This window comes from Giraffa tippelskirchi, chromosome 7, assembly GCF_054371585.1.
Source record: "Giraffa tippelskirchi isolate mGirTip1 chromosome 7, T2T-mGirTip1v1.2.pri, whole genome shotgun sequence".
Classification (NCBI taxonomy): domain Eukaryota; kingdom Metazoa; phylum Chordata; class Mammalia; order Artiodactyla; family Giraffidae; genus Giraffa; species Giraffa tippelskirchi.
The window spans coordinates 48,280,763-48,296,874 of NC_137281.1; the positions used below are offsets into that span (position 1 = coordinate 48,280,763).

Consider the following 16,112-nt stretch of genomic DNA (forward strand, 5'->3'; position numbering starts at 1 on the left):
CAGCTCTGTGCTTGCTAATTCGTAAAGTATTCTGTTTGTCTGAAATATCCTTTCCAGCGTATTAACCAACAGGCTCTCTGATGTGAAGTTCGTGTTCACTTTTATATAAGTTCTGGAAACTGCTTTAAAAAATTATCTCAAAGACCCATCTCCGCCTCCCTCCAGGAACTACTGACTTACTGTGCTTTTCCCACATTTGATAAAATTAAAGTAGCTTGGGGGTTCAGGAAATCAAGTCTCAGAACTGCCAGAACAACCCAAAGAGATAGCGTGAGAGCTTAGATGCATTCCCCCAAAGTTCCCAGCTGAAGTGGGCTATGAAAATCTCAATTTTCATAACCATATCTTTGTCTCGGCCCCCTGCCCTCCCACCCACTCCTTGCCCCAGACTTGCAGTCACTTCCATAAGGTGTTTGTTTAGCTGCAGGCTCTGGGCCTGCCTGGCTGGCGCTTGGAGGGAGGAGGCAGCTGCAGTTGGCCAGGGAGCCTCCCACCAAGCCTCTTGTTCCTGGGGACCCAGAGAGCTGCCCTCCCACAGACCCCAGGGGACTCCCTTGCTCTTCTGAGATCTCACCCATCCCTGCCTCCACTTGCTTTCCGTGTGCTTGTTTCACCCAACTCTTCAGATTAAAAATAGTCCTTCACTACACAGTTCTGGAAAATGTGGCAACAATCAAGCTTCCCTAACTCTCATGCACTTCCGGTGTCCCTGAAAATGTTTTGACCCCTTAAACAATAAAGCTAAGAGATAGGAGGATGTCTGTGGTTGGTAACAGGCATTGGAGAGCACGTGTATTGACTAAGGAGCTATCGAACTATCTATTGTAATGCAACAGAATGCTAAGTTACACAGAGTGCACTTTTTTAATAGAGATTGTTAATACAGACGTTCACAGGGCAACCCTTATAGTAAAAAGAATCAAGCTTTTAGCCAAAGAATATAGCGTGTTCCTTTTACTATCTAAAACGAAAAGAGAGAAAATTTCTCTATTTACAATGGAAGTGTGGTCTCTCAGCTTCCGCCTGAACATTGGTCGTTAAGTCCTCACCAAGCCCTGGGATCTGCTAAAGAACCTAAAAAACGGGTTGCCCCTGGTGTCCCCACAACTGGATCTTAGGGACAAACCCAGCTGTGAACACCCATCACTCCGTGGGGCCCAAAGCCAAGGCCTGGGCCACAGTGACAGCCGAGCTGGCGATGGTCAGAAACCGTGGCTCTTAGACAGAAAGGACCACACTGCGGCCATTTGTCTGCCCCACGGTTGTCTGGGCCCTCCCCCACTCCCTCCGGATGCGCAGGACCTGTCTGGGTACTAGTGGAAGATCGTGCCATCAGACTGACCTAAGGTTCAAGGAATTTTCCTGCACCTGCGGTAGGAGGTCTGAGATGCCCAAGTCGCAGCGTGGGCAGGGTCTTTTAAATCTCCGAAGCTGCTCCGGTTCTGGGAAGGTCCATCTTGCAGGAGGCAGGGGAGTGTGTCCACTCGTGCAGCTGAGGATGCTAATACTTCCCACGATCCATATGCAGGCAGAGGAAATCATTTATTTAAAAATGGGACTTCTTTCCCAGCGGTGGGAGCCCTGCTCGCTCCCATGGAGCTCAGACCAGGGCGAGGGAAAGGAGCCGCCTGCTTTACTGGAAATGAAGCACCGCTTCCGGGAGCTGCAGGGGGAAATAAGAGAGAAAGGGGATCCCGAGCTGGTAGAAGCCGCCCTGAACGTGCGGGTCGAGCATCAGGGAAGCGTTGAAAGGCGGACGGAGGCTGGAGGAGGTGGCCAGAAGCGAGGCGCCCAGACAGCCGCCGGGCCCCTGCTTGGCGCCCCCCAGGAGCTCGCCCCCTCCAGCCGGCTTCTGCCCCTGTCGTCGGGCCAGGATGCTGTCTATGCTGAAGCTCTTGGACTTGTCCGAGCTCTTCGGAGAGCTGCGGGAGGCGGGGCGCGGAGGAGTCCCCGGGCCGTCCACCGTGCGCTCAGGCTGGCCGACAGCCACCGCCGCTGCGCCCTGGAGAGCGTCGCCCGCGTCCCCCTCTGGGGTCCCGGGCCTGGGCCAGGGGAGGGACGCCGGCGGAGAGGAGGCTTCCCGCAGGGGCGAGGGGCGCGCGGGCACTCTTTCCTGGATGGGGGTCGCGAGGCGGGGGCGGTCTCCCGCGCTGCGCACCTCCGGCGGCGCCTCTGCGCTGCGCTCCTGCGTCTCGGCGCGGGGCCGCTTGGCCTCCGGGCCCCCCGGGCCGGGCTTGGGCTTCCTCTTCCGGCGCCGATAGTTGCCGTTCTCGAACATATCCAGGCAGCGAGGGTCCAGCGTCCAGTAGCTGCCCTTGCCGGGCCGCCCTTTCTCGCGGGGCACCTTGACGAAGCAGTCGTTGAGCGAGAGGTTGTGGCGGATGCTGTTCTGCCAGCCCTGCCGGTTGTCGTGGTAGAAGGGGAAGCGGTCCATGATGAACTGGTAGATGCCGTTGAGTGTGACCCTCTGCTCAGGCGCATCCTGGATCGCCATGGCGATGAGCGCGATGTAGCTGTAGGGCGGCTTCTGGGGGGGCTCCACCCGGCCCGAGGCCGCCAGCGCGCCCGCGGGGGCGAAGGCCAGAGGCAGCCCGGGTCTCTCGGGGCCGTACAGATAGAGCATGGGCGAGGCGGCCAGAGCAGGCAGCCGAGGGCTGAAGAGGTGGCTCATGGCGAGCGGGAGCCCGCGCTGCGCTCCCGGCGACGCCGGCGACCGGGCGGCTTAGGGACTGCGCCCCGCGCCGCAAGGGCCCTCCGGGGGAGCCTGCCCTGCGTCTGCCTCCCGCTCTGCCGCTCTCCCCAGCCGCTCCGCGCTCTGTCCCTTCTTCATGGCTTTAAAAATGTTAAATAATTGTTGTAAGTTTGCTATTATATGTTGACTTAGCGCTGGAAAATAAATTGTCTATGATAAACAGTCGCTGTGTTCTCAGCCCACCCACATTAATTAAAATTTCATTGCTGAAAAACTCCAAGCTTTTCCCTCCACGTGTCTTTTTGATACCAGCCAATCGGTTTCAGGGTTATTCCTTCATTTGTTTATAGAATTAGTCTGTTGATAAGTCCGCCCACCCAAGTTGAATCAAGCTGTGTTTATTTGGAAAAATTTCCGGGCACCCAATATATAAACGCACTGATCTGATGTTTGAAATATCACGTCCACCCCTTGACGCTGTAAGCACACACAGTCAGGCAGGCAGGATGTGGATCGAGGTGGCTCCGGAGCAGGGTCTGCCCCTCCAGGAAGAAGAGGTGGAGGTGGGAGGGGCTCAGGGGTGAGTTTTACCTCTGGCCTGGGGGAGCCCCGAAATCCCATGGCCTCCCACAAAAGACCTTTTCTTCTCCCAGGCTTAGTAGGGGATGGAGAGATGACACAGTCTCATAAATGCCTTCTGAGGTCTTGGCGAACTCTCAGATATTTTAGCAGGGGAGAGGAGATAGATGAGTGCCTGATTAGAAGAGGATGCAGCCCTCCTCGGAGACATCCTCGGGATGCCCTGGAGGAATTAGGGGTGGGGTGTACTCCTTAGGGGCCTCGCATCACAAAAGGGGCAGGCCTGCCCCCCCCCAGGCTCCCTGGAGATCCAAGAAGACAACCCCAGGAGCCCAGCTTTTCCGATGCCAATGGTACGGGGCAATGAGAGTTGGCGAGGGTGTGCAGTAGCGGGGCCACAGCTTGGTTGGGGTCATTTCAAAATCACCCTTTTTGGAGAGTCAAAGGGGAGAAGCTATGGTCTTTCTGATGGGGCTGAGATTGCAAGGAGGAACACCATAAAAGGGGAATTTGGCAGCTGGCGCGGGAGAGCTGGTATTTGTGAATGCGGGTCTCTTGCTTTATATTCTGCGCTTTCCTGTTTATAACAAGGAGGGGGTTATAACAACTTTACAAGTGCACGCAGCTGGCCCGTGATTACATTAAGCATTTGGGAAGCCTGCTCGCTTCCCCCCCACCCCACCCACTCACCCTGGGGTGTAAGCACCCCCCACCCTGACTCATTTTACATTTAGCCATGTCCTCGTTTGAATAAAAAACCTTGATGATGCCGATTTAGAAGGAGGTGTCTCCCCTACTCTGCCGCCTTTGGGGAGGGTGGGGGGATTGGCACATAACGTGACTAGTTCCTGTTTATGATCTTTGCTGGATATATTTTAAAAGAAAGAAAAAGCTCAGATTAACTGAATTAACATCTCATTGAGTAAACCATGTGGATGCCCAAGAAGAAGAGGGAGGGGTGAAGATGGCACGTGGGGGTAGGACGGACACTAAATGTGCCTTAAGGCACGTTTGCTGCTTAACCCCTTAAGGGCTGTCCCACTGTCACAGAGGCGACACCATGCTGGGGACCGGCCACCAGAGCTAAGGTCATCTCTGAACGTGGAAAAGCAGGGAGAATCCAAACTCTAAAATGGGGGATCCAGAAGGTAAAGCCTGTGTTTGGGGGTTCTGGAGAGACCACAGGGGAGCAGGGACGTTTGAAATACCTAAAAGGAAATCGCAGTCAGGGTCGAAAAACCGGTTTGGGTACAGGCAGGGCTTGAGGGAGCGCCAGGTCAGGCCCCGGGACACATCCAGGCCTCTGTCCCCAGCGCTGCTTTTCTAACTTAAGCCCAGTGTCCCGCTGGTCCCTGCCTGGGTCTCGAGGATGGCCCTCTAGCCAAGAGGAGGCGGGGCGCTGTATTCTTTCTGGATCCCTGGCTTTCATCGGAGCACCCCCTTCAATCCTGGGATGGAAAAAAGAACCTCAGTGTTGGCGCTTCTGCAGCCCACGGGCTCCACGGGCCCCAGAGTCACCCAAACCCTCCAGATCAGCGCGCCCCCTGCAAGCTCAAGTTTGCATCCAGCCTCGGTGCCGGCTCCAACAGACTCAGAGCGAGAGACACAACGGTGTTACTCTGCGGTCCCTCCCCACCAACCTCCGCACCCGAGCCCTCCCTGGAATTTCCCGGACACCCAGCGTCCAGCACGCACAGCCCTGCCTGAGGCGCACCACCGCCGCGCTCCTTCTAAACTAGGAGGCAAATCCGAGCTTGAATTCGCACAATGATAAACACCGCCCAATTTGGGCATGGGCGGGACGCAGGCGGAGACACGCGCGGCTGGTGGGCAGGGCACTGATAGTAAAGAAAAAACAACTCCAGTTCTAGAGGCCGTCTGGAGAGGCGCGTCCCGCTCCACGTGCTGGCAGCAGTTAGCAACCTCTCTGGGAGGTTCTGGCCACAGAACTCCGGCAGGGCGCCCCAACCCGACTCTGGCGAGGGGTCGGATCCTGGGTTCCCAGGTGAAGTGTGTAACTGAAAACGAGGACGCCGCTGCCGGCAGGAGACCCGAGTGGGGGCTTATTTCCGGGGAGCGCCGGGCACAGGCGCCGAGAGCCGAGTGTGGATGCGCCCTCGTGCGGAAGCTCTGTCGGGAGGCTCACCGGGGGACCGGCAGAGCCTGGGAGACGGCGGGGAGACGGGGTGACTCAGAGAGCCAGATGGAGACACTGACCCGTTCCCTGCAGGTTCAAAAGTCTTCAGATCCCGGAAAAGCAGATTCATCTGTGAAGTCAGTGGGCGCGGGTCTCCCAGAAATCATGCTTCCGGAAGGACCACGGCAGTTTCAACTCGGGGGCCCAAGAACAAATTGGGTTCAGGGTGGGACGAACCATTCCCAGCGCCCTGGCAGGAAGCCTGCTCCTGGGGCTGGCCAGGCAACCAGCCGGGACCACAGAGGCCTCACAGAGAAAGCCTCGGTGGCGGGGAGAGCAGCTGCTCTTGTGCCCCACCCCCATACGCCCTTCTTCTGTTTCACCGGTAAATAAAGAAGGCTGACATTCAAGTGAACCATGATCTGCGTCGTGTTCCCGAATATCCGCCTCACTTTTCCAAGTGTGAAGACAGTTAACACATTGTGTGTGTGTGTGTGTAGAGGCGGGGGTGAATGAACAATTCTTCCTTAAGTCTGAGAAGAGTAGCGGTAAAAAGATACAAGATCACTTTACTGACAATCTAAAATGTTGAGGAGAATGATGATAATAAGGATAACATTAATACATAATTCTGTCTTGAATTACTGTGCACTGGCACTCTTCTAAGTGCTTTCCTTGTATTAAGTCACTCCATTCTCACAGTAATCCTAAGAAACAGAACTTTTTAAAAAAATCACTCCCATTCTGCACACCAGGAAACTGAGGCCAGGAATTTGACTTGCCTCAGGTTTCCAAGAGGAAGTGTTCCAAGGACAGGAAAACAGTCACATGATAATAGCTACTGCGTGTGGATGCCAAGGATCCTGTGGAAATTCTGTTGAGAACCCTGGCACTATCTACGGAAGATGGGAGAATGGATTTGCCCATTTTAAAGATGAGGAGACTGAGGCTAGGCAGAGAACAACAGAAAACAATGAAGGTAGTAAATAGCACAGGTTGGAACCCACATTGTTTCCTCCAAAGGTGGATTCTCTGTGGTCCCATACCCTCAGGTGAGCACAGAAGCTGAGAGGTGTGTCTGGAGTAATCAAGGTGGGGTGAAGGGGATCCCTCTGGAGAGAAAAGGTATGTGCCGCCCCTCCCCCCAGAGCTGGGAGATTTTGGGCATCCTAAGTAGGAGACCCAGAGTCCTCACTTACACCCTGCCAAAACCGGGGAGACTCTTTCCTCCCCTGCCCTCCTCTCCAACTTTGAAAGGATGGGGAGCAGTGTCTTCTGCTTCTCTCAGGGGAAGTGAGCCACGAAGGTAAGGGCTGGCTGGTCAGCTGATGCTGATTTATTCCCAGAGAGCAGGGGCAGTCAGGGCCTGGGCACTGCCCTGCCCAAGCACATCAGCATGTAGCCTGATGTACGCAGCTAACTGAGATCCAAGGATCCTTTTTCTTCTGTTGTCCAGGTACATCCTAATAGCAACAGTCCTTACGATGGACTGGACATTTGGAAGCACATTCCGCATGGGTGTTGGGTTCCTTAGTCCTCACGACAGCCCTATTCGATGATCCTGTCACTTTTTCAGTTGAGAAAGGGGTTCAGAGAGCTTGAGGTAACATGCCCCAGGTGCATGAACCCTCAGCTGCCCTGTGTGCGTAGGGCTTGAATTGGTGCCTGTGGGTTCCGGTTAGGGAAAAAATTTCCACTGGGGAGACCATCTGGAAAAATAATGCGAGGGCACAGAGAGTATCAAGAGGGGCTGCTGGAAAGGTAGGACCCAAGGTCAACAGCCACTGAGCCTCCCTGAGGTCAGAGCGGTCTCTGACCTCCCAGCCTGGGTGGGCATGTGGACAGAGCACAAAGCGCTCCCAACTCCATCCCCCTCAAAGGGACCATGGATGCCAGCAAGCTTGTCAAGCTGTCCCCCTTTCCTGGTTTCAGCCTCCACACACTCACAGCCCCAGGATAAAGCCCCACAGACCTGACACAGCAAAAACCGTAGCACCAGTAAGACACCTTCCAGAACCAAACTTCACACAAGCACCGTCCTTCTGCTGCAGAGCAGAAACGCTGAAGCAGCCAAGAGGGGAAGCCTTGCGTGAGTTGAGGTCCCAGCCTTCCCAGCTGCCTGAAGCTTTCGCCCCCTTCCTCACATGCCAATGTCAAAAAGCAACATCTCAGATGCCTTGGTGAGCTGAGGCCATGCAAGACGGAGGCTGGCAGGGAATGCTTCTCAAAGTTTGGGAAAGCATTTCAAGTATGTGGTACCAGCGGGCACACTGGGTGGCTCTGACCAGTGTGTCCCACTCACCTGGAGTCTGGCCTCCCAGCACCCCTGGGCTGGCTGCACCTACAGGCGCCAAACCTCAGAGCTCTACTTCTCCACTGACCCGACACCCTGAGCGCAGGAGCCCAGGGTCCTGACAATGCAGGTTGTCACATCCCCTGAGACGCCCTGAACAGGCTCCGAGCCCCTACTGCCTCCTGTTCATTCTTCAGGGGAGTCTTTTCCCGGTGGCTCATCTGCAAAGGATCTGCCTGCCAATGCAAGAGACAGAAGAGATGCAGGTTCTACCCCTGGGTCGGGAAGCTTCTCTAGAAAAGGAAATGGCAACCCACTCTAGGATCCTTTCCTGGAAAATCCCACAGACAGAGGAGCCTGGTGAACTACAGTCCATAGGGTTGCAAAGAGTTGGATTCGCCTGAGCCACTGGGCACATACACTCCCATCGGCCAACCTGGCCCAAAACCCTTGTCCAGTTTTTTGGATGGGGGCTGGGGATGAGGTCGGAGGCAGTGAACACTCAGCCTCCAGGGACCTGGGAATTCTGCTCGTACTTCGGGTGAAGCTCACCAACCTCTCCCGGGCTCAGAGGCAACCTTCCAGTCTTGGGTAAAAGGGAGAAGATGGACCCCCAAAGATCTATGAGCCAAATGCTGGCGTTCCTGGGACCCTGCATTTTCTTCTCCCTCTAACTTCTGGTCATCACCTCTTACGAGCAGACCAGAAGAGCGAGGATAAGTGAGGGCCCATCGCAGGAGCCGGGCATAAAGGAAAAAGCACACCCGGCAGCCAGCACTGCCCTTGCACTCACCTGCTCATTTTACAGATGAGAAGACTGAGGCCAGGAAGGAAAGGCACCTGTTCACACAGCGAGATGTGGTCCTACAACCCCCTAGCCCATTGCTCCAGCAATTTGAGAGTGCATATGGACACCAGTTTTGGTGTCCTCTGGGACAAGCCACTTGAACCAGGGCAGTGAGGGGCCAACTGGCCGCAGACCCAAATCTGGCCGTGGGAGAGAGGCCCAGCTCTCAGCGTTGGATGAAAGCAGAGAGCTTGAGTGTCTCTCTGAGTCTCACAAGAAGCAGAGGCTACTCCAGTTGTGGCCCCTCCAGGGCTGAGAACCAGGGTGCCCAAAGGCCATTGGGTCTCTCTGGCGGCCTTTACCTGTCAAAACCGGACCCTGGGGAGAGACACAGTCCACCCAGCCAAGGCCAGTGAGGGACGCAGGGTATGTCTATGGGAAACGGTCTCTGGCGTGGTGTTCGGGTCGCTTCTGTTTTATTCGCAGTATCTTTGAGACCTGCCCGGCTGCATCTTACTGGGTCGGGAAGAAACATGACTATCACACGCGGCTTCATGCAAACTGCGTCTGTGGACCGCAGAGTCGCCCAAGCAAGGAGTCCTGGCAGCCTGAGACCTGCATTCCGGCCCTTCCAGCCCCGGGCCTCCCGAGGAGAGCGGCGGGGGAAGGAGCTGCGGGTGGATGGATCCGTGGAGCCAGGACGTCCCCCGCCAGGGGTCCCCCGCCCCGCGTCGCGGGCCGTCTGTGCGCGCCGGCTGCAGACGCGAAGACCAGCAAGATCGCCGGCGGTGCCTGGGCTCCGCGCTCAGCCTCGTCGGCCTGCCCTTCCCACTCCGCGGAGCGACGGACCCCCAGGCCGCGGAGCACGGCGGCCGCGCGGGCTGCTGAAGGCCGAAGGCCGGGGCTGGGCCTGGCTCCGAGAGCCGCTCTGGCCAGCACGCGCCGACCTCCGTGCCCCAGGCCCTGACTTGCCTCCACCCCGCAGCCTCCAGAGGCCCCGGGTGACGCTCCCAACACAGTCCCCAGGTGCCCAGGTTCCCAGGGGACTAGAAAGGGCCCTCGCCCTGGGCTCCATGGCATTCTGGAGCTACCCCATCAGGTGGGCGGCCCACGCACAGAGGGGACTTCTTTAAGAGACTCGCAAAGGTAGGAGACCCCAGCGCGGTGTCAGGGCAGATCAGGTCTCTGACCGGTGGGTTCCACTTCTCTCTCCGTTGTTTTCCCTATGTCTCTGAAACCTCCTCTGAGTTCCAGATCTTAAGGTGCAAGCAGGCTTTCAGGGAGGACTCTTTAAAACATCTGGGGAAGAAGAACCCGCAAGAACCCTCTCCTCGAGAAGAGCAAAGTGAAACCCCAGTGCCCTGAGCTTCAAGCAGCGATCTGCGGCCTCATTCTGCCGCTCAGAGAATGGTCTCAGGGTCTCTCCCTCTCTGTCTCTGGTCCTTACCACTCACTGAGCACCAAGCACCTTGGCTCACCCCTCCTGTGGTCAGGAAAAGGAATAAAATGCAGCCCTCATGTCTTAACCAGCTGCCACCTCTGGGGCCATAGATTGAAAGAATCTGTGTTGCACATATGGGGGAAATTATTATGCTCAAACTTTCCCCAGTGCTATTTCAGCATAATACAGAGACAAAATGGCATGTTAAAAACAGCAGAATACCCAGGTTACATTCAAGGCCACGGTATCCAGGAAAATCATCATCTCCTGAAGTGTTAAGTTCACAGGAGCTGCACTCCAGGGAAGGTTACAGCTCACCCGCTGCGGTGGGAAACACATTCCCAGTTTGGAGCTCTGGACTCCAAAGTCACACACACAGACCAGGAGGGGAGCTATGTGTTTCCGCCAGTGAAACAGATAGTAAAGCCATTTTCCCCCTCAGCCGTACCTCACAGAGGCTGTATTGCTATTTAAAATTTTAAGGATGAGATATCAAAATTGAAAAGTCATTTAAAATCCTGGAAAAGTTGACAAATTTAAAACTCTAAAAGCATTGTAAATTATTTTTGAAGTACTACGAGGCTTTAAAGTTTTTCACTGCAATAGGGTAAAGATTTAGAAATCAAATCCAGAAGTAGAGAGGTCTAAAATTCACCTCTGATCTGGCCACTCCCAGGGACGGTCATTAAATGGTACAGAATCAATCCCCTTTGGATTTTTGAAATCCTGGTTCAGATCCTTTTCTGGAGAACTATTAAAGTGGGGAAGGAAGTCCGCATTTTAGGAAAGTGAGGAAAAGCAGGACTCCCCCTTGTTTGATGGTAGCTAATGGAAAATGTTTATCTTCCCCTCCCTCACCTCCTAAATTGGAGCTGGTTGGACATTGGGATGGAATAGTAGTGTTTGTTTTGACTATTGGCATGTTTTTCTGCGTTTAACAAAATGCATTACAGCAAATGTCATTACGGCTCACAGCCCTTCAGGCAGCCACATCCAACCAGGACTGACTGGTTCTCAATTGCCTGGGTCAGGGTGGGATTCTGAATTAATCAAAAGCCTTTTCTGACACTAGCAGGACAACAGAGGAGTTCCCGCACTCCTCTGTGCTCATCTGTAGATGTCTACACATTTACCCACCTGCATAACAAAAATAATCAAAACAGGTGGATTGGTGAACACATCTCATTTTTAAAAATTCGAGAATACAAACACACTGTCCGGACTTTGGGCAGAAAAACAACATGGGTTTATTTTAAGGCAAGTACAACAATTAAGACCACATAAGACAAACACAGGTGAAGTTAAATTTTTAGTGTTTTTTTTTTTTCTTTTAGGAATGCTGGGGGAGGAATCTACTATACAACACCATCACACTTTGTAAATAAAAAGTATCAGATACTTGACTTCTTTACCTGCCAACAGCAACAACAAAAATAAATTATTTTCTTGTTTTGTAAAAGACCTACAACTGGGAAAAGAATTATGTCTCATAATTGTACAGGGGAAGGAGGAAACCCCACATAGATTTCTTGAATTTTCACTTTGGCAGTTAGAAATGGTCGGGCAAGATGAGAAATTATCCAGTGAACTCAACTTTAAATATTATATTAATGGCTCTGAAAAACAACAAAAAAATAGCCTGATTACAAATCCACACATTTGTACAGCACGGTTAGAGAAATTTAAAATTACACACAGCACATACATAATCTATAGAGACCCCCATAGACCTATGGGGGTCTCTACAGAGAGTCATTACTGGGTCGCTATGGGATTTGGTCCATAAGTTATAATTTTTGAAACCCCGAATGGAGCAGTGAGCACAGCCATCCTGGAAGGGGAGGGGGATTTTAAAATCATTATTCATTTCGTTGGGCCGCGTCCCTGTACTGGGGCTTCTTGGGATCTCAGAAACGGGGCGGCGAATTAAAGTTACCTGCAGCTTCGCAGAGGGCGGAGGCTGGCATGCGCGCGCTCTCTGCTCCCGGGTCTGCGGAAAAAGCGGTGGGCAAGTTTTGGTTCTTTTTGCGTCTCTGCATCCTGAACTGTCTGAGAGGGTCGCGTCTGGGAGGCGAAGCCGGAGCGGGCCAGGGCAGAGGAGGGCGGGGGCAGGTCAGTATTTCGTGCAGTCATAGGAGTACGGAGCCGCGTGGCGGTAGAGGGATGGCGTGGACCTGTAGGGCAGCTGACAGCTCGCGTTGCTGCTCACCTGGGGCTCCCCGAGGGTCGAGTTCTCAATCCCCAGCCGGTGGGAGTTGAACATCTCCCTGACGTTAGGGAAAGTCTGTTGCTGGGCCGCGAACGTGTGGCCGGAAAGGTGGTTCAGGTCCCCGCTGTGGTTGAGATACCAGGAGGCCGCCTGGGCCGCGGCAGCCCCGGACTGCGGCGCCGGCTGCGGCTGGGGAGCCGGCGGGGGCGGCGGCGCCTGCGGGTGGTGGTGGCCGTGATGCTGGTGGTGGTGGCCAGCGGCGGCGGCGAGCGCGCCCTCCTGGCCGGCGGCGAGGTTGAGGGCGCTCAGGGGAGATGTGGGGCCGCTCGGATGGTCTGAGAGGGCCTCGTCCAGAGCGGGCGGGACGCACATGTGCGCCGGCCGCTCGGCCCCGGTGTACAGGCTCATGGCGCGCATGCTGCACTGGTAGCCCCCGGCTCCCGCAGCCTCCAGGCCCTGCGCGCACGGCTGGCCATAGGCGGCGGGCGGCGCGGCGGCGTAGGGCAGCGCCAGCGGCGGCACCACCAGGCCCGCGCGCCCAGCAGCGGGGCTCAGCTCGCCGCCGGGTGGCGACGTTCGCAGCGTCATGATATTCTCCACGCTGAAGCCAGGCAGCCCGTTGGGCGCGCCCGCGTGGTGCTCCGGCAGCGAGCCGTCAGGGGAGCCGGCGGGAGTGGAGGCCGCGCTGCGCGGGCTGCCCTGCAGCGCGCTCTCGGGGCTCAGCGTCTCCACCTTGGTGATGACCGGCAGCGCCGGCGACGCTGCCTCGCTCTTGATCACCACCTTCTTCTCGGCCTCCTTGGGGGCGTCCGCTAGAGGGGGGCCGGCCGGAGCGCCCTTGGACGCCGCCGGGGGCGGCTCCTTGAGGTGGGCGCGCTCCTCCTTCTCCTTGGGCACGTCTTTCTTCTTGAAGCGCCGCCGGCGCCGCAGGAAGCTGCCGTTCTCGAACATGTTGTAGGAGTCCGGGTCCAGGGTCCAGTAGCTGCCCTTGCCAGGTTTCTTGTCATCGCGGGGCACCTTGACGAAGCACTCGTTGAGCGAGAGGTTGTGGCGGATGCTGTTCTGCCAGCCCTGCTTGTTCTCCCGGTAGAAGGGGAAGCGGTCCATGATGAACTGGTAGATGCCGTTCAGGGTAATCTTCTTCTCGGGCGCGTTCTGGATGGCCATGGTGATGAGCGCGATGTAGCTGTAGGGAGGCTTCACCAGGTCCTTGGGCGCCGCGGGCTGGTGGTGGTGATACGGCGCGTAGGAGCGGCCCATGCCCGCGCCGTACTGCTCCGGGTGGCCCGAGTAGACGCCCATGGGGCTGGTCATGCCTCCGTAGCTGCCCGCCGCACGGTAGTAATTCTGCTCGCTCAAATAGGGCACCACTCCCAGGGCGTTGGGGTCGGACACAGAGTAGCGCGCCTGCATGCTGCGTCCGAGACGGCTAGCCACCGCCTGCGCGCACGGACCGCGAGGAAGGCCCTACGAGAGCGAGCGCGAGCGAGAGAGGGAAGAAGGGAGCCGGCGGGGGGAGCCCCGGGCGCCTGGAAGCCTCAGGGGTGAGCTGGAGGAGGCGCCGGAGCGGGGGGCCCGCCTTCGGGCCGGGAAGGGGCGCTTGATTTCAGCGGACCGGGCGGAGCAGCATCTTGGAAGGCGCGCCCCGGCGAACGCAGCGCCGGCCCCGGCTCACTCCTCGCTCGCTCTCGGGACTCGGCGGGCGGCCGGGGACGGAGCGGATACGCGGCGCGCGCGGTGGACCAAGGCTGGCCCCTCGGTCCGCGTCAGGAAAGGGAAGGCGGCTCTCCAAGCCCCCCCTCAGCAAATCGGCAGCCCTGAGGGTCGGCGAACCGGGGTCCAGAGTGCAGCCCTGACGAGCCCGGAAAAAGAGGCAAAGTCCCTTTTAGGGAATGGGAAAAGTTTCAAAAGTCTTCTTGCTGAAAGCGAGGTTTTACTTTCCCCCGGCCACGCCCCCTCCGGGAACTTTGGACCAATAACGCTGCAGCTGTGTGGACTTGGCACCAATCAGGACGATGAGCGCCGGAATCCGTCGGCTCTAAGACCCAGCCTCGCAGAACCAGACTTCCCTGCAGCCCAGTCTTAACTTGAAAAGATTTTTTTTTTCTTAAAAAGTTATAACTTATTAAAATTTATTTTATTATCACATTTTGGTTAATGATCCCACGTGCCCAGAACAAAAAAAAAAACACTAGCGCTCCTTTGCAGATAAAAGTGAGTTTGAGATATAAAATCGAATTGATTAATGTAGTCCAATATCTCCCAAAAGACCTTATAAGTAGCAAAGAACCTGGGACTATTTTTCTTATTAATGAGTGATGAGGCGAATAATTAGATTTCCTAATTGTGGGGGCCCAGGTGTAATGGATTCCAAGTAAATGTGCTGAATTGGAATGGAGAGGCCCCCTCTGGATGTGGTCATTATTTAAGCAAATAATTAATAATCAACGGGGAGTTTCCAGGTTCAGGGCCGTCAAGAATAACCTATAAATGTTTAAGAGGAGAATTATAGAAACCGAGTGCCCCTCACCCCCACATGAGGAGGCAGGCCCGAGCGTCTATAGGGGATAAGCAGATAAGCGAAGCGGGGAACGTAGCGATGGCTCCAGAATATAATCCTCTAGACTCGCCGTGGATTCGGTAAAGCATCCCCGACATCGGTTGCGGTGTTGTGGGGTTTGGGGAAAAGAGGGAAATAATTCTGCTCATCTCCCCCTCTGCCCTCCCGCGTAGACGCTCGCAGCCCACCAACCCCAGCCTCGCCGCGTCGCTGCCTTTTCCCAGAGATAAATTCCCTTTGACAAGCTGACTCCCGCGCTCCCCGAAGCTGGAAACAATGCACCAGCCACCCGGCCCTGCGGCAGAGCCGGGCTCCCCTGCCCGCGAGGAGAAACCCGAGCTACAGTCGGCGGGGGCTTCGCCGGGGACGCGTGTCCGTAGCGCGGGCTCGCGACCGCTGCCCCGCCGGCTGGAACCCGCAGCCTGGAGCGCAGCCCCCGCCTCCCGCTCCTGGCGAAGCCCCCTTGGGAGTCTCCGCGTTGATTTTCTGTATGATAGTCTTTTTTGTTTGGCTGCTGTTTGATAAGGTGATCTGGGCACCCGGGCTCCGTGCAAGGCTGGGGTAAGCGATTGCAAATGGTTCAAGGCACCTCGGGAGACGGTATTATTCTGGATACGAACCTGGAGCGACTCGGAGGTCCTCGCCCTTCAGAGCTTTCTCCTTCTCTCGAGGAATCCGGGGAAGTTTGTTTATTTGTGCACTGAATATTTGTTTCTTCAACACCTCGAATAATCAGGTCCGCTTTCGCTCGCTTCCCCGAAGGGGCAGGACACTCTGTGACGGGCTAAAGGCTGGTCAGAATTCTTCTGGAAGTTGTCTATCCGGTTGGGTAGGGAAGAAGACTTCGGATAAAACTTCTGTATTTCAGGATTCCTTTCCCCTCCTCGCTGTCCCCATCAGTTGTTTATTAGATTCCCAGGAAAGGGGTTTTCGAGAATCTACCGTCAGCCTTAGCTTTTGGAGAGGTGAATAGAACGCGCTGGGGACACTTCATTCATTTTCAAAAAAGGAACAAAAGAAAAATACTTATGTTCGTTACCAATGAATGGTATTATGTCCTGATAAATTAAAAATCAAAGGGAAAGTATTTAGTACAAAATAGGTTCCTATTACCTAGAGTATTCTGCTTCTGAAACGTTCGCTCCATTTTTTATGGGAGCTCTGGGTTCTTTCTCTAATTTGATTTTTAGGGGGGCAACGAAGTAAAATGAGGCTGTTCACTCTTCAGCTCACAGGTGAATGGTTTGAACTCCCACCCCTCCAGCTTCCACTACAACCTTATTATTTTTTCATACCTCTAGTATTTTCACATCCATTAAAAAAACCCAAAAAACCCTTTAGCAAAAAAGTGTCTTTCTCCTCGACTATGTGACAGGAAGCCCAAGTTCTCACAATTTTACTGGGAATGCAAACT

At 55.3% G+C, this 16,112-nt stretch overlaps 2 protein-coding genes across 2 annotated transcripts; both read right to left on the reverse strand.

The window, feature by feature from the left end:
* Positions 1-1,633: 1,633 nt before the first annotated feature.
* FOXL1 (forkhead box L1) lies at positions 1,634-2,671 on the reverse strand. The gene has a single exon (XM_081513367.1). It carries the CDS (start codon positions 2,669-2,671, stop codon positions 1,634-1,636), a length of 1,038 nt encoding a protein of 345 aa, XP_081369493.1.
* Positions 2,672-11,152: 8,481 nt separating this feature from the next.
* Positions 11,153-14,038, reverse strand: FOXC2 (forkhead box C2). The gene has a single exon (XM_081507615.1). It carries the CDS (start codon positions 13,549-13,551, stop codon positions 12,043-12,045), a length of 1,509 nt encoding a protein of 502 aa, XP_081363741.1. The 5' UTR covers positions 13,552-14,038; the 3' UTR covers positions 11,153-12,042.
* Between the last annotated feature and the right edge of the window lie 2,074 nt (positions 14,039-16,112).